At 40.0% G+C, this 24896-nt stretch overlaps 1 protein-coding gene across 1 annotated transcript; it reads right to left on the minus strand.

Annotated features, from left to right (window-relative positions):
• Nucleotides 1-2304: 2304 nt before the first annotated feature.
• On the minus strand, nucleotides 2305-17972 carry MACC1 (MET transcriptional regulator MACC1). The gene is made up of 4 exons (XM_063119072.1): nucleotides 17869-17972; nucleotides 13641-15691; nucleotides 9895-10083; nucleotides 2305-3109 (listed from the first exon to the last, which is right to left on the minus strand). Exons 1-4 carry the CDS (start codon nucleotides 17966-17968, stop codon nucleotides 2897-2899), a joined length of 2553 nt encoding a protein of 850 aa, XP_062975142.1. The 5' UTR covers nucleotides 17969-17972; the 3' UTR covers nucleotides 2305-2896.
• Between the last annotated feature and the right edge of the window lie 6924 nt (nucleotides 17973-24896).

Consider the following 24896-nt stretch of genomic DNA (forward strand, 5'->3'; position numbering starts at 1 on the left):
CCTCAATGTGTTTGCTGGAAGTAGATCCCAGAATACTAACTTCTATTAAGGTTTTCTAAGGCATAACCTTCTCTTCTGGAACTCTTAGGACTATTTCCAATGTCAGGTTAATGTCACTTATATCATATCATGTATTAATACATTCCTACATTGTACCTCCTTTATAGGAAACATAACAAATCCCTACATGCAATGTAGACTTCAACATGTCCAAAGGAGCTCATATGAAATATCCTCCCTCCCTCTCTCCCTCTCTCACACACACGCTCCCTCCCCCCCCCCCTCTCTCTCTCACACACACACACATTCATACACCTGCTGCACTGCCAATAAACCCAGCTACTCAGATGCTGGCGATTTCATGAACACAAGACATGGTTTTTAATATTTAGGTATCTAATAACCACAATTTACATTAGCCTATTCTTAAGGGCTGAATTTTTCACTTTTGTGTGCCCCCAGTTCAGTCATAACATAAATGGCCTTGAGTGACATTTTTCTCAGTAGAAAGGCTGGGTACAAATCAAATCAAATAAATATTGGGCCCATAACCCATGGTTTAAAAACCCAAGAATGAGCAATGTTTCAGTTTGCTCTCTCTTTGCTCCTCCATTCATGCACCTGGCTTTGGCACACAGATGATTGCTTCTTTAAAGCCTCATTTCCAGTTACAGCTCAACCAGGAAATTGTAGCTTAATCCCTTCTTACTAACCAGAATATTAAACCAGATAAGCAGGGATTAAAGTAGTTATTTCTTGATTCTAATATAACAGGAACTATGGTTTAAGCAAGACACAATCTCAGCACCAAAGTCAGGAACACAAAGGAAAGAGATGTTCAAGGAGGAAACATAAAGGCACAGAGCTTATTCTTGGGCTGATCTACTAGCCTGAGATTGGCCCCATTCAGAAGACATCTCAAACCACAGCTTTAACCATGGTGAGTAAGGTTTTTTTGCCTTATTCACTGTGGTTAAAGTCATGGTTAAAGATGTATTCTGAACAGCGCCATTGTTGCATGTGAACTGGGCCTATACAGTGTGAGTTTCTTCCCCCAAGTGAGTTCTTAACTCCCCCTTCCCCAGTTTTGAGAGTGACACATTAGAATTACCAGATGTTATTAGTGATCCATTTCTTGCAACCTTAATTCTCATCAATAAGATTTCTGAGAACAGGGCAAGATTGTCAAGGTTATAAATGGTAGTTCAGTTCAGATCAATTTATTTTTTCTTAAGTCTCTCTTTATAGAAGTTAATGGACAAAGGGCAAGTAATGAATGACTGTGGCATAATATCCATAGATTAACCTGGAAAATCTTTTGTTTTCAGAACTTGTTTGCCTAAATGATCTAGCTACAGTGAAAGACAAAGTGTTATTGACCAAAAAAAGACAAGAAAAGAAGGAAAAGCTGTACATAATGGCAGATAAATGTAGTCTCTAGCCAATGCCCTATGGTATCTTCCTTGAAAAATGAGCCACAGCAGAGGTAGTGGTTAGCATAAGAGGCATTGGTCCAATAGAGACTATTGACCTTTTTAATCTGGTCCTCCCTTGAGTTAAAGATCTCACACATATAAAACACAGCAAGTAGAAAATATGCAAGTTAATTGTAACTACAGAAAATGTATATGCAATTAGTAGAGCAAAAATGATATCCACTTCTGGGAGTATGTGGGTGGATTCAGACAATTTTCTCAGTGAACAATGCATTTTGTAGTCACCATATAAGAGGAATTCAACAGGACAAGACAGTATAACGTGGATTCTTCAGTTGCCATATTTTGGATGAACTACTGAGCGCTTAGCCTTCTGAAACTATGATGGCAAAAGAGTCCTCCATTTCATGGTCCTCTGTTAATGGGCAATTTCCACCATGTCTCCAGGGACATAATCTTGCACCCCAAGTGTATTCTACTTACCATCAGGAGCAAAGCAAGAGTGAAGAATAAAATTGGGTCCATGAATGTATCACAAGTATCACAGAAGGTCAAAGTCCTGGATCTATGTTGAAGCCAACATCAGGTGAGGAAGCCACAGGGAGATGGAGGTGGGTTGTGATTCTCTGGGAATAAGGGATGGAACTGCTTTCTTGAAAGAACACATGAGCATATTGCTGGAGAGTGGGTGGGGAGTGACAAGTACCATAAAGTAATCCTGAAGGTGAGCCATCACAGAAGGAGCTGGCTATTCTGTAGCCAAATAGCAGACATGCAAGTGGGAGACTTCCATAGGCCTTGGGTAGGATTATCTTTGTGTTGCCTCAGGCCCAGGTTCCATTTTTTGCCAGAAGCCATACCACCTTCTATGGAGAAACATGGACCAGTAACAAAGATATCTGGGACCTTCACACAGTCCATTTCCACTAATACCCAAATATTCAGTGAGTACTAAAGCCCCAAAGCATATAGCCAACTAATACATGCAATTAAGGAGCATCCCAGAGTATTTTAGAGCAAGCAGATATACCCATGAAGAGTGCCTAACCTAGTCTCTAAGGAATGACAGTAGCAATTGTATGGAGCAATTTCTAAGGAAAATTATTTCCATAAAATGTAGAGTAACGTTGCTGTCCAGCTTTGATTCTGCCAGAGCAAAATTACCAAAATACTATTCTGCAGTCCACTGCAAGGGTGTTCAAATCACAGCCACTGTGTGTGATTACATTCCTAGAAATGCTGTGCTAGATATATGGGGGAAATGAGGTAAAACTGGTGGTGCTTGAAAAATGAATGATTTGATTTTTGAAAAAACATTAAGCACATAAAAGTCATAAACAATAGGCATAATTTTCACAGACAGAGGCACTAAACGGCCTTAATACAAATGTTCCCTTTTAACTGCTTTGTGTTTCAGGCAGATAATTTCTAGAGCACCTTTCTAAATTAGAAGATGAGTTTTATTCCTCATCCCTCTTGGAGAACGCACTCGCTTGGAGAACCTCCATGCAGTTGACCAGAATAAGAGCTCCAGTTAATTCTCGCCACTGTTTGGTCACAGGGTTTTTCATTTTGTCCAATGCAGATTGCAGGTCTTGCAACATATCTCTGTAGCTGTCTCCATAGTGAGCTCCCCAGGTGTACAGAAAGTCATATGCTGGTTTCCACATCATCTGCAGTTGAATACATATCAGTGAGCAATCACAGTACATCAGTTTATATTCACAACAATACAGTCATAACATATATATACAGAGAGAGAGAGAGAGAGAGAGAGAGAGCTGGTTTGCATGATCACTGCTGCCCATCATCGTGGCTTATTTAAGCCATGGTGGGTTGCAGCATCCATGGGTGCCAGGATGCGGATTCAAGCCCCCAAGCTTATTGTGTCATCTGAACCCAGAGAGGGTGGCTTGTTGACGTGGTTAACAAACCACCACATAACCCTACACCATGGCCATGAAGTCTGCGTGGTTTGTTAATCACCCCAACAAGCCTCCCTCACTGGGTTTGGACAACATGGGAAGCCATGCAGTAAGGGCAATTATGTAAATAGGGCTGGCATGTGCAATGTGGTTAACAAGCCACTGAAAACAGTAAAATAAAAACTGCCCAGATATGGATTCAGTTTTACCAAACTCATTAAATTCCTAATAAAATTAGTAAAAGTATCAGAACATTTACAGGAAATATTTAAGGTTAGTTTCACACATCTGTATTTCATTTCTGAGAAGGGGTCCCTCCAGAAGCTTGTGCTGCACAATTTAGTCACCACATCCAATCATCCACCCTCCAGGTAACAGTTTGCTTTTACGCATCATAGAATTAGTTCCTAGGCTTTGGAAGTCCCTTCCCAGTAGGGAGTCATGTGTCCTATTTTACAGAGGACAGCCCTCTAATTGTACAGTTCTACATGAAGGCAACTTCTATTTCCACCTTTCACAACCAGGTGCCCTCAAAATGTTTTGGACTACGACTCCCATCATTCCTCACAATTGGCCATGCTAGCTGAGGTTGACGGAAGTTGCAATCCAACATATATTGACAGCATCAGGTTGGGAAAGGCTTGTCTAATGGAAGGGCTGTCCAGTCCAAGTCCTATTTGAAGATAAAGAACCACAAGAAAGGAGAACAGAGACCTTGAAGTTGCCAATTGACAGCTGGCCCCTGAACAGCAGACTGAGCAGGCACATAGATCACATTCTTGCTTCCCTACTATGGTGAGATATGCTATTTAAATTACAGCATTTCCCCCCTAAATTTGCATCTATACATATTGTGAAGAAACAGAACTGTCTTCCATTTTTGCATTTAATTTGGATACTATTGAGTTAAATCCTTTGCATTTTGTGCACTGGGCAATATCAGCCAAAAGGTAAAACGTTTAGTAAGAGATCCTAGGAGTCAGGATGTTGGTTCAGGAAGCCAAAGGTTTACAGAAGTCTCCAGTCATACCTTTAGTTAGATATAGGAACCAAGATCTCAGCAGAGAAAGGAGGAGGAAAATGTTTGCAGGAGATTCAACAGAGGGTCAGGGGAAGAGCTTTCGAAAAGGAATTTAGGGAAAATGTGAACAGGAAACTGCCTTCCTGATTGGTTGCACTGGGGAGGGAAAGTAACTAATGTTAAGATTTAAAAAAAAAATTTTTTAAAAAAAACTAAGGTGCAAGGAGAGATCAACAGAGAGAAAAGAAGGAAAGAAAGCCAGAAAGAATCTGGAGTACTGGATTTTATGACAGTAATATATTGCTTGGATAAGGGACCTGGATAAAAACAGGGGCACAGTTGAATGCATTTATCCCTGGTTATTTTATTACCCTATTGCTTATATGATTTTTTGTTTGCTGTGTGTATGTGTGCATCCACCTAGATTATAAAACCTTTTCCTATTAACATTTTTCTTCAGTAAAACTTTAAGCTTTGTTGCCTGAAACTTTATCATCTCTAACAGCCCATGTCTAATAGCCAGCCCCTACACTACCTAAAGTTGATACCTGAGACACACAGAGCTTTAAAGCTGGTTTGATAAGAGGTGTCCAGAGAAAAAAAGATTCTACCTCATAGCAGCAGACAAAGCCACAGACAGTAAGGAGTGGGGCCCCATTATTTACCTGTTCTCACTTCCACTCATGAAACAGGGCACTGACACACATAAATCAGCACAGGCAAATTTTATGCAAATCTTCTTTTGGGGGGTGATCGATTTCCTCTTTTTCAGCAGTGCACAAGTTCCTAACTTCCTAAGGATGTTTCCTTTGCTCATTCTCTGGTGGCCTTTTGCCTCAAGATCCTTTCTCTTTTTTAAAAAACAAAACCACCTTTGATGGATATGAAGTTATTCAACCTTACTTATGGCCTTTTCGAGCCTAGTGCCCTCCAGATATTGTGGACCTCAACTCCTATCAACCCCAGCTAGCATGGCCAATGGTGAAGAATCCTGGACACTGTAGTCCAAAACATCTGGAGGGAACTAGGTTAGGGAAAGCTGGCATGTACACAAAGAACTGCATAGTTGGAAAGGGCTACGTCCCAGGTTCAGTACCAGCCATGACAAGGGCTGAGAGTGCAATGCTGAGAAACAAGCTGCCTGCCAGAGAGCAAGAACCAGTGGCCTGACACAATTTAAGACAAGCCTTCTTGATTCAAAATGTGGCCATTGATGAATTATATTGAAAGGAATCTTTATTGCTAAAAGCAATAAGCCATCTCAATTTAACATAGTTAGGAAAAAATATTTTATTTATTTATTTTATTTATTACATTTTTATACCGTCCAATAGCTGAAGCTCTCTGGGCAGTTCACAAATAAAAATACAAAAATAAATACAGATGGGCTGTATAAATGGAATAAAAATAGATAATTTAAAATAAAATAAAAAAGATAAACAAAAATACAAGAATATAAAAATACAAAATCACATTTACATAAATTAAGAGCTCCACAGTGGGGTACTAGAACAACACATTTAAAAAGGGCAAATTCTCCAGCTCCCCATTGCAATACTTGTAAATGGTTTTGATGCCTAGCGCTCAACTTACTTGCAGCCAAGGCAAATTTTGCAACCATTGATGAATACATTTCGAAAAATTTCTTGAAGAGCTCGTGTTTAGAGCAATTCTCCAAAGTGGAGCACCACTCCTGGTGGACAAGATACAAGGAGCTTAATTGGGAAGGAGAGAAAGAATGAGATCCCACTTCAACCACATGTCTCTCCAGATAAGAGCTCTCCTTGAGTACAGCTGCCAGTCAAGAGTGACAGAACTGGTCTAAATGGACCGTTATTCTGACTCATACAAGGCAACATTTTACGGGAGGCATGGGGACCAGTTAAGGGCACTTGCAACGACCTTCCTGCAGCACTGAATGCACATGAATGACAAAAGAACTGATAAGCCAGAAATCATCTTGATAAGGGGGCAGAGCAATTTCAGAAACTGGTATCCATCCATCCTCCATAACTAGTACTGGCCCCTAGAGGTACACAAAGAGCGGTGTTGAGTACATTTGTAAGAATCCCTACATTAATTTTCTTCCCATTTATAGGTGTTTTCTGGAAGGTCCAACAGCAACAAAAATTATGTTTGTGTCTTGGTGGGGAGAAATTAGCCAACAGAGAAAATTAGGGGCTGGTGGGGGCGTGTGTGTGAGAATCTTGCAGTGCAAAGCTGTATGACAGTAATTTTGTTTCTTAGGTCTCAATTGTTTTATTTAATCATTTGAGTATTTCAGTGTGCCTGTATTTTTAAGACTGTATCTAGAAGAATGGCATAAATAGCAACTGAGGATGGTAACTAAAAAGGTATAATTAGAGAGACTTTTTTCTTAAGTACTCCATCAGAAGCTTCTATTTTTAAAAGAAATCAAACACATCCCCTTTAAAATTCATCTAAAAACCACAGATGGAGAGAAAGAGCAGCACTGACAGCAAACAAGCCTGAATGTCATCATCATCGTTGAGGGTAACACTTAAATACAGCCAGCTATTGTAAAAATAACCTCAAACTTGCAACTCTTGAACTTCCTGGATCAAATGTGCTCAATTAAGCTTGATTTGCAAATAATACTAATAAAAAAGACAGACTTCCTACATGTCAGTTCTACAAATTCAGCCCAGGCTGTGAAAGTCAAGCTGCATTTTTGCCATCTCGTTCCTTCTCATCAATTTTGGAATTTGAACTTGAGCCGGATGAAACGCAACACATTCTCGTCACCGTTTTACTTACAAGCAATTAGAAGATGCAGCATGGCAAAAAGTCATGCAATAGGAGCCTCTGTACATGCAGATTGATTGAATAAGCAAGTACTATTTTTAAAGCCTCACAGTATTTCTGAGAAACTTTAACTAAAGACTCTTCTAACACACCTAAGGTCCAAATTTGAGTGGCATGGCTTGTTGGAGGGTTGTTCCCCCCTTCAACAAGCCATGATGCTAGGGTTTGGACAACACAGCAAACCATGGCAACTCCTCCCCAGGAGATGAATATTCAAAAAGGCTGCCGGGACTTGCCACAACCCACCATGGCTGAAATAAGCCATGGGTGGGGGGGCTCCAGTGATCATGAGAACCCAGTCCATGTTTTATTTCAGAGTGGTGCCAGCCATGCCACTCTTGTTAATGTAAGTCTTAAAAAGAAATGCCCATCCCCACCACTGTTTGTCACCACCTGATAAGCACACTGGTGGGAGGGCACCAAGATGATGTTGGTGGAGGCTCAGAAGACGTCTTGCCCAGGGCCCTTTAAATCTGACCCTGATTGTGCAACAAGTCACAGTGAAGACTCATCTGCAAAATGGGCTAATAGGGTCCCACCTCACAAGGCTGCTGGGTAAGGAAATGGGTAAGGAAAGCAAAAGTTATTAGAGACCCTAACCCTATGTTGGGAAAGGTCAAGCTATAAAATCAGAAACAAAGGAAAATTGAACACACTGTTCACAGAGCCATCAGATTTCTGGGTTGTAACTTTGCATGCTGACTGACAAAGAGGCAGCTATTTGGTTGTTGCAAATATTTCATCTAATGCTTCATAGTGACAGTTTAATATCGCTGTGGCAGTAGATACAAGAGCTCTAAGGTCATATATAACAAATCTTCAAATAAAAATATTGCTGTAGTCAAAAAAAGGGGGGAGAGAGGATAAGATCATTGTAAAATCTAGTTCCTTTTGTGACAAATAGGACTTCATGCAGAATACAAGGTTCTACCAAAGTGTAACTTTTCCAGTAGGATTTTAAATCTCTCAATATTTAAGTGCTGGTCCAGTGACAATGCAGAAAGAGAAGCGCATCATAAATCTGGGTGCCTAAAGAGTGTTCTAAGCCTTTTAAGGGAACAATGTAATAATTCTATTTTCCTTTGATCAAAGTTTGGTTTTCAAAGTCAGTTTTGGAAGGAAATGTTTTATTTAGGCTGAAATTCTGCACCTACTTGTGAGACTTACCTGAACTAAATGGAGCTTACTTCTGTGTAGGCATGCAAAGGACTGTACTCTTATTTGCTTACAATGTTCCAGTTTGCACTGTACAACTACCCATGGGTTGTTTAAACCTTGGGTAATCATGAATAAGCAAGAGTAAGCAAATGTGCTTACCTGCCCTCTGAGCTAAACAACCCACGGACATTCCATCCCTGGGTTGTTAACCATGATGTCCAGACCCAGAATTGTGGGTTGTTGGGCAGAAACCAGGAGTTGTAACCCATGGTTTAGTCTTGGGTTAAAACTATGGGTTGTCTTTCCCCCAACAACCCACAATTCCAAGTTTGGACATCACAATCAACAACCCAGGGATTGGCTGTTCCTGGGTTGTTTAGCTCCATCTTGCTGCAGCATGCTTACTCTCTCCTGCTCATACACGACTACCAAAAGGTTTTAAAAACCTATGAGTAATCATGACATGCGAACTAGGTCTATACTTATACTCTCCAGCTTCTAGATTACAATATTCCCAGGGAGACTCTCAATAAAAATAAAATAGAAGCCATAAAAAATGCTAGTAAATAAATATGTGCAATAATCTGAGCCCTTTTTAAAAATAATAATAATGGGGGCAAGTGGTATCTAATGGATGTGTTCTTCAATATTCAAACACAAACATTTGCCGGCCAAAGTCTACTGAAATTATCAAATTTTGCATGGCCCACCTGATATCCAAGCTTCACATTTTGATCATATACTGTATATTATTTAATAGGAGCACTGTAAAACTTTAAATCACCAATATTATGTTAGCTTAGATATAAAAAGAATGGAATTAGCCAGTTATAAGAATTTATACAGATGCAGAGAAAAAAAAACACCTCACAAACTGATCTGATGAATTCAAGGAACTACAGAAAGGTTAGGAATAGCCTAACTTTGCATGGGGAAGGTACACACAATTAAAAGCTAGAGTTAAGAACCTAGTTAAGTAAACTCCCTTGACCTAACATATTGGTCAGGGGAGTTGAAGATGTTCTGGTACTCCAGATTTGGCCAATGACATTTAATCATTAGCTTGGTGAGCCACGTGAGCTTGCTTGGACTTTGAACAATAGCTTTAATCAGGTTCAGTGCAATATTATTCTAACACACACACACACAAAAGGAATCCTAATCTCAAAACGTACTATTAGCATTGAAAGTTTGGAAGCATAACAGTAGTGAAGAAAACTATGGCCCATGTTATAGATTTACAAGACTGAAGGAAGGCAGTTTGAAAGAGAGGTCACTGTTCACAGTGTGTACACTCATCCTACTTTCACTTCTGGTAAATATGTCTGACAGGTTCTAGATAATTTTCAAAAACCTGCACAACCTGTTTGACCAAAGGCAATAGAGGGACCAAAGAAATGGGCATAGTACATTGGAAAGCAATTCCCTCTCTCAAGCCACTCTTAAAATCTATTGTCGATTTCTAACCTAAAATGTATTGCAACCTTTGCAACAAGAGAATATACAATGAATGATAGTGAAACCTCACCTCTGGAGGAACATCTCCACTTTTACCCCGGTGGGGAATTTCATAAGCTTCAATTTGTTGTTTTGTGAGTCGCGCTAATTTTTCTGCCAACTCTCTCCAGCCTTTCCCAAGCTTTACAGCTGAAGTAAAAATGACAGTATCCTGCGTAATGCGTGCTAGTAATCCTTGGCAATCCAGCTTCAGTAGAGCCTGCAAACACAATTTTTATAGTTATTTTTCAAGAAATCTTTAACACAAAAAAATAAGTCAAGTGTGCTAGTGTAACAATCTGGAAAATTAATAGTAAGGAACAACATGTCTATTTCTTTCCATAACTGCTTTGCTTATACTTTTGTGTAAGAATCCATTTTTACAGAAGAGCAGTCTAGAAGTAAAACATAATTAATTTAACATCACATTGCTTCACTAATTCAAGTCAGTTTGGTCAGGTTTTATTTTCTAGAAGAAAAAAATATTTGTCAACTATTTGCAATTTAGCTTCTTAAAATATACCATGAATTAAGAGAATTGGTGAGTATGAGTTACCTTTTTATTGTTATTAAGCAAGGGAAACTTCCATTGCTAATAGTTAGGAAATAGTCCGCAGTAATATAGTATTTTTTATAATCTTTGGAAATAATTTTACAATATTTTCATAGCATAGAAGATTATTATTTCAATATTTTAATATGTAATTAAGAAGTGGAACCAAAGTCCTTTAGCCTTGAGAGACAGAATATAGTCTGTTTCAGATGTAATGCTAGACCAGGGTTTGTTTAGGTTTAGCTTGTTTGTACATCCAAATTCAACCAGGCTCACTAACTATGGTTTGTTTGGAGTAAACAAACAATCTGCTGAAACTCTAGTTTGAAGTTGGTTTACGAATCTCAGTTTGTGTTAACAGTGGTTTGTTATTGCAGAAGCAGATAAGTCCACGGTCCTCCCCCTCCCTCCCTCTCTCTCTCTACACCCTTAAGGTGTAGACATGCCCTCTGTAAGCCCTCTTACCTGAGATCTGTTTAACTAAAAACTATAGGAATTGTGGAAGCTCTCCAGATGTCTTGCAACACGTTGGCCATGCTGGTTAGGAATAAAGAGAGTTGCACTCCAATATATCTGAAGGCCAATACATTGGGGAAGGCTGACATAGGTGATCACCCAAGGTGTCTCATCACCTGAGATAAGAACATGTACTACCAATGCCTCTGTGTCTCACCCATTCCTCTTGCTATTCCAGCCTTGTACCCCTTCCAACCACGCTGCCTTATCCTCTGACTTGTACCCCTTCATCCTGCTGCTGCCACCATTTCAAACCCCTTCCTGGATGCTTGGCCAAATCTCGCAAGAGCTGAGCTGACTGGGTCTCACAAGAATTCAGTCAAGTCTCATGAGAGTTTGGCCATTTTTAAGACCCTGCCATTCTTAGGTAGAAAGTTGCTTTTGTTTCAAAAGAAAGAAAAAGTAAGAAGCACTGTTAGGTTTACCAAGAAATACATCTGTATAATGAGCCTGAAAAATACAGCCTTGGGGAAGCTGGAAATGAGGGAGACAGAACTTGTACCTGTAAGTCCATGTTTTAAATTAGAAGCAGAGAAGTAATGAGAAGTGGTAATATGTGTCTCTTGACAGTGACAAAAAACCATGCTTGCCATTTTTAAGCTATATGTTTTTTGTCAGTTTGGGCAACTTGCTATGAGCAGTGAAACACAGAAGCAGGGTTTCTAGGGTTTAAATTCTAAAAACCTATGGATTTGGCCCTCTTTGTTCTTCCTGCTCCCACTTCTTTCCAGTAATTACAAAGACATGTAAATTAAAAGGGCAGAGGACTGCCCCTTCAGTTAAGGAGTCACACAAAAAATTCTACTGCTTATAATGATGACACCTGTTTAGCAAATAACCTGAAACTTCACAACCATGGTCCATCTGATAAAATCTACAGTTCTGCAAAATATCACAGCACTCTGATGAAAAACTGTCAGGAATATAGCAAAGTAAAAAGGGCTAAAAATTGACACATTTATACTCTATTCCAAGCTGGAGTAGAGTGCATATATTTTCTTCACATTTTGGTGAAAACTACTGGTGTACTTTTTTCAGGTTTGTCAAGGAGATGTGCCTTTCATCAGTTTGGGGACATTCTGAGCAGTGGTTCAAAGGTTATTAAGGTTTTTCTGCTCCATGAAAGCCTATGGCATCAACTGCTGGCAAAGTTATGATGAGCGTGCTCAATTTCACTCTGAAGTTAGAATGCTGCCAGTACTCCAGTGGTTTGAGAGGAACTCTAGCGTTCCTGTCAAGAGTTTTGACAGTTGGGGAGGGGTGGCAGGAAACTGTCAGCTGAGTGAGGTAATTTTGAAGACTGAGGGAATTGCTCTCACTGATTGATGGATCACTGACGAGCGGATAGGAAGGAAAAGATTTGTTGAAATCCTGTGCAGGGTTACTCAGAAGTAAGCCTTTCTGAACATACAGAGACATATCTATTCTTTTGTACGCATCTATTCAGTCAACAGCTTGTTAGCATGTGTGTTTTCTGAACACTGTAATAATAGATTTACTTTTTAAAATACAGGGATATTCAATGATCAAAAAACACCAGGCCATCTCATGTTGCCTCAAGCTCCACAAAGCCAGAAAGTTTAAGGCTGGAACTGGAAGTTAAGGCTGATGCCTTAACAGACATGCCCATGATCCGTCATAATATTTTGATCATTACTGAAAGCTTAAGAGTAAAGAGAAATCTCCATTATGAATATCATCTGCCTGGGGACAGGGGGGAAGGAGAGAGAGAGTGATTGAATAAAGCTTGTGTGTGGCCACAATAATCCTCAAAGCAACTCTCAGGGTAAACTACCCGGACTAAGACTGTGAGCTGCAGGAAGGACTGGAAAGCATCAAAAAGGAACCACATGAACAAATATTAACAAGATTTCCTTTTTAAAATACAAGAGTGAAGACCACATAGACCTAAGGTGGAAAGACACCAGCACATTAAGGAGGAGTGATGGGTCTCATCCATCAGATGATCATCAGGATCCACTTGTTACCTTTAAAGTACCACCAACCTACTTAGTTCGACTGTGGGCAGGTGGTGGTGAACCTCTTTTGGAATAAGAAAAAAATGTAGAAAAGCCAGGAAACCACTATATGATCTGCAGTTGGGGGAAAGGGGCATGGCCATCCCCAGGCAGATCAGATTTGGACTGTGGGCCTGAGGTTCTATGCCCCTGGTTTAGGGCTTTGAGGGGTTATGAAGGGAAAGCTGCTTTAGGATCATAGGAAGTGGTCAGACATTGGGAGAAGACCCCCCCTCCCCATGAAAGCTTTCATTAGGAACTAGCCAGGCTCTGGGGAAGCTTAACAGAGAATTAAAGAGCCCCCGATCAGAAGTGATCCCTTCTGCTAAGCATGAGAAACCCCCCAGTGTGGTTTCCCTCACCCCAACTTGTACATAATTTCAAAATATGGAACATTTTCACATCCAGCTTTGTTTGAACATCTTGGTCATGATCTAAACAAATCTATAATTGTGGATGGAAGAGAACCATATACAGAGTCAGAAGCTTCTTTAACACTTCCACTGCAGCTGCCGGTCACAGTATGGCTAACGAGGCACGTCTTCCATTTTAAAATGGCTTTGTTGGATCCCAGTCTCGCCACCTGCCCACAGGCCTTGAGCTACCACAACCATAACAAATGATCTGAAATAATTGTTGCTACTTTGCATCTCGTATAAACTAACAGAGCCCATCCCAAGGGGTACTTACAGTCGAGAGCTCGTACAGGAAACGCCTTGTGTTCCGGTGAGTGTGGCACACTTCCTTGAGTTTCTTCACAACATACGCAATTTTTTCTGATTCTTTCTCAGCTTGCATGTCGCTGAAATCATTCAGTGACAGAAGTGAAAATCCAAGGGCATCAGCCAGAGCTTTCCAGTCGTACATTTTTTCCGATACTGTGGATAAGATTGCTGAATAGATGTAAGTCAGTTTTTTAAAAGGCAATGCAATTTGTTGAAGGAGACTGGCAGTTGTAATTATGCAATCCTCAGTATCCATAGCTTGATCTTTGGCTATCACTTTGATATTTTTGCAATGCACAAGGCCAACCTTCCTTCTAAGAACTCCCACATACCACTCTTTTACTTTAGCTTGTCCAATGGCCTTGACCTTATCTTCACCGAGAAGTGCTATTGTGTCACCTTTAAAATATTCCAACAAATATTCGATCTTACTTTGACGTAACACTGTTTTCAAAGCTATGCCATAGCTCGAAACACGTACAGCCTTATCGTGAAAGATGGGATATTTCATTGCTGGCACTGAAAGCAAGGGTGCAGATTTAATCTCCTTGCGTTTTTCTAATCGGTTTGGTTTATTAAATATTCCAGTGAATGGCTTTGGAGCTGGCTCAGGGGTTGTAATGTAGAACTGGCACACCAGGTTGTTGTTTGGGGCTTTAACCTGGACACGGAAGACAAACAAATGTATTTTCTTCACACTGAGCATAGAAAATGGGAAGTGTTGGTGAACCACTTCACCACCTCCTTTCAATGTTCCTTCCTTAATTTCTTTCCTTTGGTCTTCTTCTTTCACTTCAAAATCAGGGTCACAAGAGGCCACAAAAATGCTAAGGTCTTGTGGCTTCTCAAGGACAAATGTGTGCTTCCCCCAGAGTTGGAAAACAACTGGAGGCATACTCTTCCCGCCCTTCTTAATGTCACATACTGTAAGTTTCTCTGGAACATAGCTATGGCCAAATAGAACGAAAACAACAGTGAAAGATGGATGGATGTGTTTGGGTCCGTAAATGCCAACTGAAAGTTTTCTGTGGATATATTCCCAAGCACTTGCAGGAGCATTCACTGAATTCGTTTGAGCTACAGTAACAATGTACATCAAGTGATTTAGATCTGTCAGCTTCACTTGTATTGTATCTTTATAAATGTAACAGTTCTGTATTTTTTCAAATGGACCTTCTTTACTGAAACCACACAGACATACAATTTCGGTCATAACCTGACTAAAAGGGTCCTTCTTCACTTCAGCTGCAATTTTCATTTCTAGTAAAATGGCTTCTGTGGTATTGAGGTTACTTAATGTTAGTTCAATCAGTGGGCTCACCGTGGTTGAAAACTCATGATTGAGTGATCCTGGAGAGTCAAGGATCGCCTGTAATCCAACCTCTTGGAATTCTCCAAATGCTACATGACCTTCGGGGAAATGAACAGCAATATCCGAGTCGGGAAGCTGCACTGAGCCACCTTCATGATTCACTTTGCACACTATATGGGTTTCTATAGATTGGGTTTGTGCCCATCCCGGATTTTGATTTATCACATTCAAATCGAGGCAAGATCGGGCCAGCTGCCGTTGATTCAACCATGCTGTCTTATAGGCTTCACGATCGTTCTGAAGTGATTCACTATATGGAGGTAGGATATGGTTGGATGGCACTGTACTAGGAAGATCATACGCCTTGGTACCTACAATATCCAAAAAATCTGAAATGCTCCTAGATTTTGCCGACCTCTTCGAAGCTTTACGAAGAAAAAGATAATCAATATTTAACTCATCTCCAGATGAAGCAGCAGAATCCCTGTTATTTGAGTCTCTAAACAGTAAGTAGGGATCTTCTTTTAAGATGGATATATGCCTATTATCTTTTTCTTTGTTGCTTGACCGAGCTACATCATCTAAAAAAGGGTTAGATGCTGACAGTTCCTTCCAAAATGGATTTGTCTTAAACACATCAGGGGCACCTTGCTTAAAGTCTCCAGGCCAATGGGACTTCAGATTCAATTCATTTTCCTTGTCATCTGTTGAAAAATAATTAGAGTTAAGTATCCCCACTTTATATTTATTCCCATTCTAATTGGTATTCTGCATATGCCAAGGTACTTCAGTTTCCCTTTCATTAATTTATTTAAAGATGCCAGGGACAATGTGAAGAAAAACTATTTTGGCTTGCTGTTCTTAAACCGATGGCTTTGGCTTCCATGTTGGAAACCGGCCATGACATTGTTCTGGATTCCATTGACATTTTAAACACCGATACACAAAATATAGTTCAGGGGGGGTTTTTTTGGCAGACTTTGTTACTATTCTTAAGAGCTAACTGTATACTAGCAATTGGTCAAGCTTTGGCTGCAATCGTATGCACACTTTCCTAGATGTAAGCCCCCCTGAACACAGTGAGACTTGCTTTGGAGTAATCAGGTGTAGGATTTCAAAATCACTATTAATGTTAATTAGTGCTGGGCCAAAACCTGCCCTCTATTTTCAGAAACTTGTCTCTCTCCCTGCGAAAGAGGCAGTTTTTCCTGCCTCTTTTGGAAGGTGGCAGAATTCAGAGAATTTTCTCTTTGGGGAGGAGAAGAGGGTTCCTACATACCGTCTTTTTAAGTGTAGCTGATTGCTGAGGTGCTTTCTTCAAAAACAATTAAAAAAATACCCTTCCTCCAGCATTTGGATGAGCCCAGAAGTTCTTAGTTCTTAGCCTATTGGAGATCATGTGACCTCGCCCTCTCCAATAAGAATCCAGTAAGCAATCCTGGGCTGCTACAAGTGCTGGGGGTGTTCTGAATTTTTTTTAAAAAAGATGCCTCAACAACTGGATACATTTAAAAAGGTATGTGGAAAAACTGTGCCCCACCCCAAGAAGAAAATTCTCCAAAATTCTCATGTCTCCCAGCCTCTTTCACCTGAGTTTTCAATTTCCCCCCACCCCCCACAAAATGCCAAAAATGGAATGGTCGCAATTTTCAGCACAGCACTAGTGTTAATACCTTTATTAGGCCAACCAAAAGTCCACAAAAATATGCAAGTTTTCTAGATTTCTAGATCTCTGTCTTAATCAGGCAATGTTGAACTGACTTGAATTCTACACCCAAGTATTTGATAGCATATGATGGGGCTTTCAAGGTCAGTTGATTCCTCAGGTCCTACTATTGTATTAACTAGTTTTTAGCTGTTTTTAATGGTTTTATTTATTTCTACGTTAAAGATTTAATATTATGTTTTTATTATGTTGCATTTTGGGTTTTAAATCTTGTGAACCACCCAGAGAAGTATAGAAATAAAATGGAGTGCACAGTTAGGGTTATACCCAACACGAATTGGGTATACAAGAATTGACATTGTTTCACTAGCAGTTGCAGAACTGCTAGCAGAACAACTAGCACAAGCAATGAGTAGCCTATTAACTGTCCACATGTGCCCCCCATAGCCTTCCACTGTAGCCCCTTGCCATCTCTCAAAATTCAGAGATACACCCCCCCAAAAAAACTGTTTTAAACTTTTTTTTCAAACACAATGGCATCTGTAGCTGCTACAGAACACCCAAAGGGTCAAAAATAGCTTCTTTGAAAACAAGCTAATTTTGACCCATTGCGTGCTCCATAGCAGCTACAGATACCATTTTGGTCTCCCCCCCCCCACTGCTATTTTGATACCTATGGGGTGGCCCTTTCCAGAGGGCAAAAATGGTCCCTGGACGTCCCAAAGTTCCCTATCCATGAACTAGGCTAATGAAGTCAGAATATGTGGCTGCAATCCTGTACTATCAATGAAAAATCTTGAGATTTAGATGCAAAATCTAGGAAATCATTTATTTATTTATTTATTTATTTATTTTACTTTCCCTTCTCAAAGACCCTTGGAGAATTACTTATGTTTTAAGGGGGAAGGGCATTACACACCTGATTTGGGTTATATTTTCCATCTTTTGTTGTACTCAAAAGATTCATATTAAGCTGCTTCCCATTTTTCTGTCCCTTGTAGTAGTATTTGTTAAAGCTTGCTAAGACCTCTGCATTACCATCACCACCATGTAACTTCTGCTATGCAGGACTTACTGAAAAGAATGGAACTTGCTTACAACTTCACAAGCAACTTGTCCTTGCTATTGTCCTTGCTATTATAAAGCGAGCATATCTAATCCAAACTTTGGCAGTAATTCCAATTCTTCTTAAGACAGTGGTTGCCAGCAACATACCTGTCCAGTCATTCCTGACTGGGTTTCCGTCATCCAAGTCAATCAGAGACCCCTCTGATCTACTCCACGAAAGCTCCTTTAGATGACAGGAAGCAGACATTTTCCTTCCTAACAAATTTAAGAAATTCTGGTTAACAAACTAAGAAATGTGTAAAACTACAAAGCATCATCCATAACAAGGTATGGAAGTAAATATCTGAGGCAGCCTTCCCTCCCCAACCTGATGCCCTCCAGATGTTTGATTGCAATTCTCATCATTCCCATCTAGAATGGCCAAAGGCCATGCTGGCTGTGAATGATAATAGCTGTATTCTAATACATCTGGAGGGCACCAAACTGGCAGAAAGCTGGTCTAAGGTATTCATCATAAGTACACCCAGTAGCTCATGAGTGGGTGACCTATGGCCCTCCAAATGTTTTGGCTTATAACTCCCATCAGCCCTAACCAGACAATGGTGAAGGGTCATGGGAGATGTAGCCCACAGTTGCCCCTACTCCCTGCATTAGCTTCACAATGGAGAATCAACGACTTAAGGCTGGTGGTCTGTTCAGTCATTTTTTCACATTGTGTCTATTGTTTATCCCTGTGAAGCCATTTGTTTTCTATGCATGGAGAGACGGATCATGATCATGGCAGCAGAACCAACTCCCCTCCATGTGCCAGATTGCACAGGGCTTGTTCTCACAGATCCCTAGGAACACAGTTGTGAATTCTTGCCACCTAGAAATGTAAGAACTTGATTTGGTATTCATTTTTAATGTCCAAAGTGGAGATTGCTTGAAACAAGTCTATATAGTTATTCTTCAGTATGGTAGAAAGAAAAAAAGAATATGTACCCCTCAACATGGAGACTAAGTTCCAGAACATGTGTCTGTCCCTTTATAAGAGAGAGTTCTCACATAGGATTGGAGGACTAGAAGAAAAGGCTAAAATACTATACCCACATACCGGGGAGTAAGTCCCATTGAACTTAACAGGACTTAATAGGTGCTTTGCACAGAACAGAGAGTTGCAAGCTCTGATAGATGACTTAGCAGTTTGTTCAATAATAGCAGTTGTGTCTGAACATATCTGAGCACTTATATATATGAACTACAGAGTATTTCTTTATTATGCATTCTACCTTCAAGCCCCATAATTGCTAAATATATATATATATATATATATTTTTACAAGCTAGTCAAAAGTTCATTTGGGAAATCTGCCTCATATCATCTATTGGTTAGTACACTGAGAATGCCCCTGGTGTGATGCATGACAGATGATATGCAATGTTATCCCGGGTAGGGAGGGGAGGAAGTAACCAGGGCTTGAGTTGGTTTTCCAAAACAGTTGGGTCTTTCTTTTGACAACTCCCATGACTAGGATGATTTGTTGATGGCTCTGATGCTTGTCTATAGTTAGATTTTAGTATCTATGTGGCGCTTGTGCTGAATTTGTTTTTAAATGTTTAAGATATTTTTGAAATCTTAATGTTATGTTTAAATTGTTGTTACTAGTTATTAATAGGCTTATTTTTACATATTGCTGTGTGTCTGCCTCGGGTGTTGTAAGCTCCCTTAAACACAATTTCCTTTCTCAAAAGGCAGCATATAAATTGAAACCTAATCTAAAGTCTAACCTAATCAACATAACTTTTTCCTCCTCCTAACCACAAATACCTACACAGGAAAAAGAAACCTCCAGGGGAGGACAGTCAACAGAAAACTAGGTTTAACCTGTTTCCGCTTTTCATTTGCTTACAGAAGCGTTATCCACGAACAACATGGCTGGAATATCTGTTGAGGCCAAAAATAGAATTACAGGTGGCCTTTGCAAAAGAGCACACAAGGAGCAGCTTGCACATAAAAATCCTGCCTATCAACCTTTTGGCAGGACCAAATCCAGCCCTCAAAGCCTTTTGTTTCTTTTTTAAGGGCTAGGCGTTGGTTGTTGGATTAGTCAGGGGTGCATGACTGCATAGCCCTAGCCAGACTGGGATGTTGACATTTTGGAGAGTGGTGTGTGTAGGAAATTGTACAATAAATAAATAAAATAATTAAAAAAAAATCTAGATTATGGTCTGCCTAAAACAGATGAACCAATCTATTGCAACACAATCCAGATCAAAGTACATAAAAACTTTATACTCCATTTGCACCCACTTGTCATACCACAACATCTGATCCAGAATATTTGTAACAAGATCTCCTGACTATTTATTTTTCACTTCAACATGATGATGGTGTGTGTGTGTGTGTGTAGCTCAACTGTTTTTCGATATTAGCACGCTTTATTTTCTACCCATTGTAGACTAATAACAGCTTCAGAAGGTGCTTTAGCTCAGGAAACTGATGAAGAGGAAGACAGTCCCCCCCCTCTCTCTCTCTCTCTCTCTCTCTCACACACACACACACACACACACACGTGCTATTGCTCCACCTGTAGCTGCTTATAAAAAGAAAGGAAAAAGTTGGGAGATCTAATCACACATCTCCTATGTCACGTGGTTTGGCTCTTATATAGGTCGTTGTTTTAAAGTGATAACAGGGCTACTGCTTATATGGGCCATCTTTCCTCTTGCACATGATGTGGGTTGGTTTGTTTTTGTTTTTCAGCAGTACTTTTAGAAAAAGCACTTTGAAGATGCTCAAGCTACTATGAATCTATCTTCAACTACTTTACTTGCCATGAGCAGAATATGGTTTTGTGTAAGGATATCACCACAGCTCACCGCAGGTGCAGAGACATGGTTGCAGTTATTTTTTCTAGAACCAGAGATGCATGGCTGGTTTTACAGCTTATCCACCACCAAATGCTCTTCTGATATTGCCACAGTATGAAAATTCAAAGCTATCTTGATTCATTTAACATTTTTTTAAAAAACAGCAACTCCCTCAAGAGATAGTTGGGTCCATATTTGCTATCTATACTGCTCAATTTTATTGCCAAAACTCTATGCTAATAAAAAAAATGCTAATAAAAATATTTCAGACTTAAACTGAAATGAGACAGGAGAAGCAGACGCTTGTTTAATAAAACATCTCTTGGAATTTGATCACGTTCTCTGTGCCATTGCATCTGCTTTAGAGTGGAGATGGGAGGAAAAGGAGGAGAATAATTTAAGTGCCTACTCGAAACTGTTCGGTATGACTCAGTATGATGAACAATCTGTAGAACATAACAGGAAATAGAGAAAGAATAGGAAGACTAAAATACCAGAGCCGCATTGCTAATTAAGGATATGTTGAGCGAAAAGGAGCCTGCCTCTATTAACAGCAGCAGCAACAACAAAAAGTCCACAGAATAAATAAAATGCTAGCAAATTTTGACCTTTTTTACCTATGCAAATATTACAAAATGAAGTTCTGGTATTCTAAATGAGGAAAATGAGGATACTGTGATTTAAACCTTGCCGGGATGCTGTGATTTAAACCGATCAATAAATTCAGGAACAAAATTGCAGAGACAATATAAATGGGACAGCACACCAGAAAAGCAGACCAACAGCTGCTAAACGATGCAAATTCTACACACATTAAAATGAAGTGACTGAGCAGGGTAACAAAAAGAATATATTTGTAGAGTGGGAGTAAAATGTGACAGCGCAGATATAAGGAGTCCTTAGCACACAAGCTGCTCATAAAGTTTAGAAAAACAAACAGAGCGAGGCGTTCCCCCCAAATTCTCTTTGGAGTTTTTCAATCCATTTCTGCCTGCAAATATAATCAGGAGATTAGGCAAATAAATGCAGACTCTCAAGAGGGAGGAACAATCTTATAAAAAGGCTCATTGAGATTCCAAAGTACTGAGATGGCCCAATCATTTAAGTCTGCTATTAGGCAAGGAGCTAAGAAGTGAGTAAGCAAGGATTGTTCCACACACTGGCTTCTGCCCCCCCCCCCCCCCGCCGCCCCACATCCACCCAGAACACAGAGGGAGAGATGTTTATCTTGTCAGATAAAACAATGCAAGAAGAACCCTTTCATATGTGTGCCCTTGAAAACATATACAGTTATAAATGAAACTGCTGTGAATTCCATACATGCTTAAAATCAAACCCTTGATATTCTTAAACAATATTACTTGGAATTGTCAGAACCCTTGGGGAGTATGCCAGCAAAATTAGACCACAAATCCTAATAAACCACAACCACACCCCAAAATGGGAAAATCCAGTAACAACTCAAATTTCAAATTTTGAAATCCCAAAATTCAGAATAATATTTGTATTTATGCATATAAATTTGGAGCTTTCTGTGTGTCCATAAGGCTAGCTGTTGTTCAGTTTAACAGGAAAATCAAATGAGTGCAGTTAACACCAGTTGTGCTATTGTTAGGGAAATTCCCCTAACCTGGTAGGGAAGGGACGACTTCACAACCAGTCCAGAAACAGAGACTCTTTATTTACTGTGCACACAGGAGAAAAGCCCCATGCCTCATACAGATCGACGGCAGGGCTCTCTAACCATTAGCCACATCAGCATACATTTATACTTCATCCAAGTTGCTCTGATGAAGTCATACTTTTCCCTCCTCCCTCCTGTGACTGATCACAAGTCCCATACATGTTCCATAACAAACTCATTCTTACATAAACAATGCCATATTTTGGCAGCCTATGACCGGTACAAAATGTTGCATTCTGTTCCTTGATAAGCACTACAAGGAGAGATAGGGATGCCAGAGAATTCTCTGACCCTTCAGAAATCCCTGGTCAGAGGGCTTTCAATGATAAATAGTTTAAACAATACACATCTCCAAGTCTGTGTTTCAAGAAATCGGGACAGCCTTGGAGATCTCTGTATCTTAGCTGTTTTAAAAGGCACGAAGGTGGGGGCTAGAGGGAAAGTGTCACCTCAAATTGAAGGGCTTCAAAGGGGCTTTTCTGATTTCCCTGTCACTATATTGGCAGTGATGACAACTTCAGTACATTTTATCCATGAGTTTACCATAGGTGGATTACAGATCCCTAAGAGCACACAGGAAAAAAACAAACAAGATTCTTTCTTCCTTTCCCCTCCTCACTCTCTTAGTAATTCCCTACAGTTCTTCCATGAAAGAAGACATGTAGGACCCATATAAATATTCTTCTGGGTTATTGCTCCCTGCTTTGTGATTGCCTCTGCAGTTCACTCAGAAATCTATTAGTCGTCCTTTACACCAATAGCATCTCATCTCATGATATTAGAAAGCTGTTACAGATAGCACATCTGCTTCGAAAATCAATTGTTGTGATGCCAGGAGAACTTCTTTTTTTTTAGTCATCTTACAAAGGTAGTTAATAGTGTCGAAACATCATAGCTGTCATGATTCCAAGCCCTCCCACCAAAATGAGATGATAAAGAGGTTTGCCATGCAATCCACAAAGCTTTATTCAGTAAATAAACATCTCTTCACACCTGAAGGAAGTGTGAATGCTAGGAGCTATCTTCTAAGCATAATTCGTGTAACAAAGCAAGGAAGTTGCCTATCAACTAAATGGACAGTTTCTCACCATGCCCAACAGGCTTCTACTGAACCTGTCCAGGAGGGTCTTCAAGTTGTAAACTCTGGTGGGTGGCTAGCCTAGCAGACTGCTTCCCACCATCTCTCAACTCCTCCTGCTTGACCATGCTGTGGACTCCGGTATCAGTCAATTCCAATGCTCCCTCCCCTCTGACAAAGACTGAATTCCCATGGAGGGGAAGGAGCGGGAAGGTCATCTCTGAGCCTGGGCCTCCTGTTTGATAAGCTCCTGGGAAGATTCCTCATTGACTCCTGGAGAGTCTTGGAGAATTTCCTCCCCCACTTCCTGTCAAGGCTGGTCTACTTTGTCTTCTTCAGGCTCCGAATCCAACTAAGGATACACACCAGGGAGACCATGCCCGATCCTGACACTAGGGAACCACTTCATGCGAACAGGCTGTTATGTGGTTAAGGAAGTCCATACGGTTTGCCTTCCATGTGGCAACTTTATTGCTAGTATAAATTTAAAAAGCACCCGTGTCAATCAAGAGAAGAGACATCTTCAGTAAAATAGGAAATGAAAATGAATATTTACTTTCCTTACACATCCTGGGAAGGAAACAGCAGCCAATATTTACTTGGAGTAGAGCAATGACCGGAGCTTAATTTCCATTTTCTGTTCATTACTTGTTATTGTTATAGCACCATCATTTCCTGCTTCTAATCTTAGCAATGATCAATAAACACATTTTCAAGATGCATGTTTTAATATGACTCTCAGAAACATATTTAATGCTACAAGATTCTGAGAACTAGTGATGAGAATTTATTATGGATATTCTTTTTTTTTTAAGAAGGATGCCAAACTTTCAAATGTTTTCAGTACCAATTGGTTACTCTAAGGTTCAAGTTTCTCTAGACTCCAGAAAACACCACAGTGGGCCAGTTTGTATATCAAAAGAAGCCACCCTCAAAAGAAGCCATGGTGGGTTGATTGGCTACTTGCTAACCCATATTACTTCATGCCATGGCTTGTTTCCCCCTTAATCCTCCCACCCTCTCCCAGCACGTATTCCATGGGCTTTGGAGAATAACCCCTCTCGTATTCTCATCTCTAGAGAGGGAAACTCTTCTGGTTTTCCACCCTACTCTAAACACTACCCCTTTTCTGTGCAATTTTTCCACTCACTTTTTTTTTTTTTTTTTGTACACACTTAAACTACTGTGGTGGAAAATATGAAAAATGTCATTAAAAAACCAGGTAAAATAAAGAAATGTTTGCATTATATCCAAGAGTACAGCAAAGTATGGAAGAAGTTCCATAACTGGAACTTATGGCCCTCTGAAAAACATGTGGCCAACTGCAGACACGTAAGCATGTAATATGGTTGGGGCCAGGTTACCAACTGCTGTTTGAACCTGCTCATTCTCTGAGTGCTCTGCCTTCAGGAGATAAGCAGATGGGGATAGGGCCTTTGTAATGATAGCAACCCATTAGTGGAACTCACTACCTCTTTTGAGATTCCAGCATCAGATTCAATTGAGTTTATTCATGCAGGTTTTGAACCAACAATGAAATGTTTTGCTGCAGCTGCTATTT

Source organism: Elgaria multicarinata, chromosome 1 (genome assembly GCF_023053635.1).
Source record: "Elgaria multicarinata webbii isolate HBS135686 ecotype San Diego chromosome 1, rElgMul1.1.pri, whole genome shotgun sequence".
NCBI lineage: Eukaryota > Metazoa > Chordata > Lepidosauria > Squamata > Anguidae > Elgaria > Elgaria multicarinata.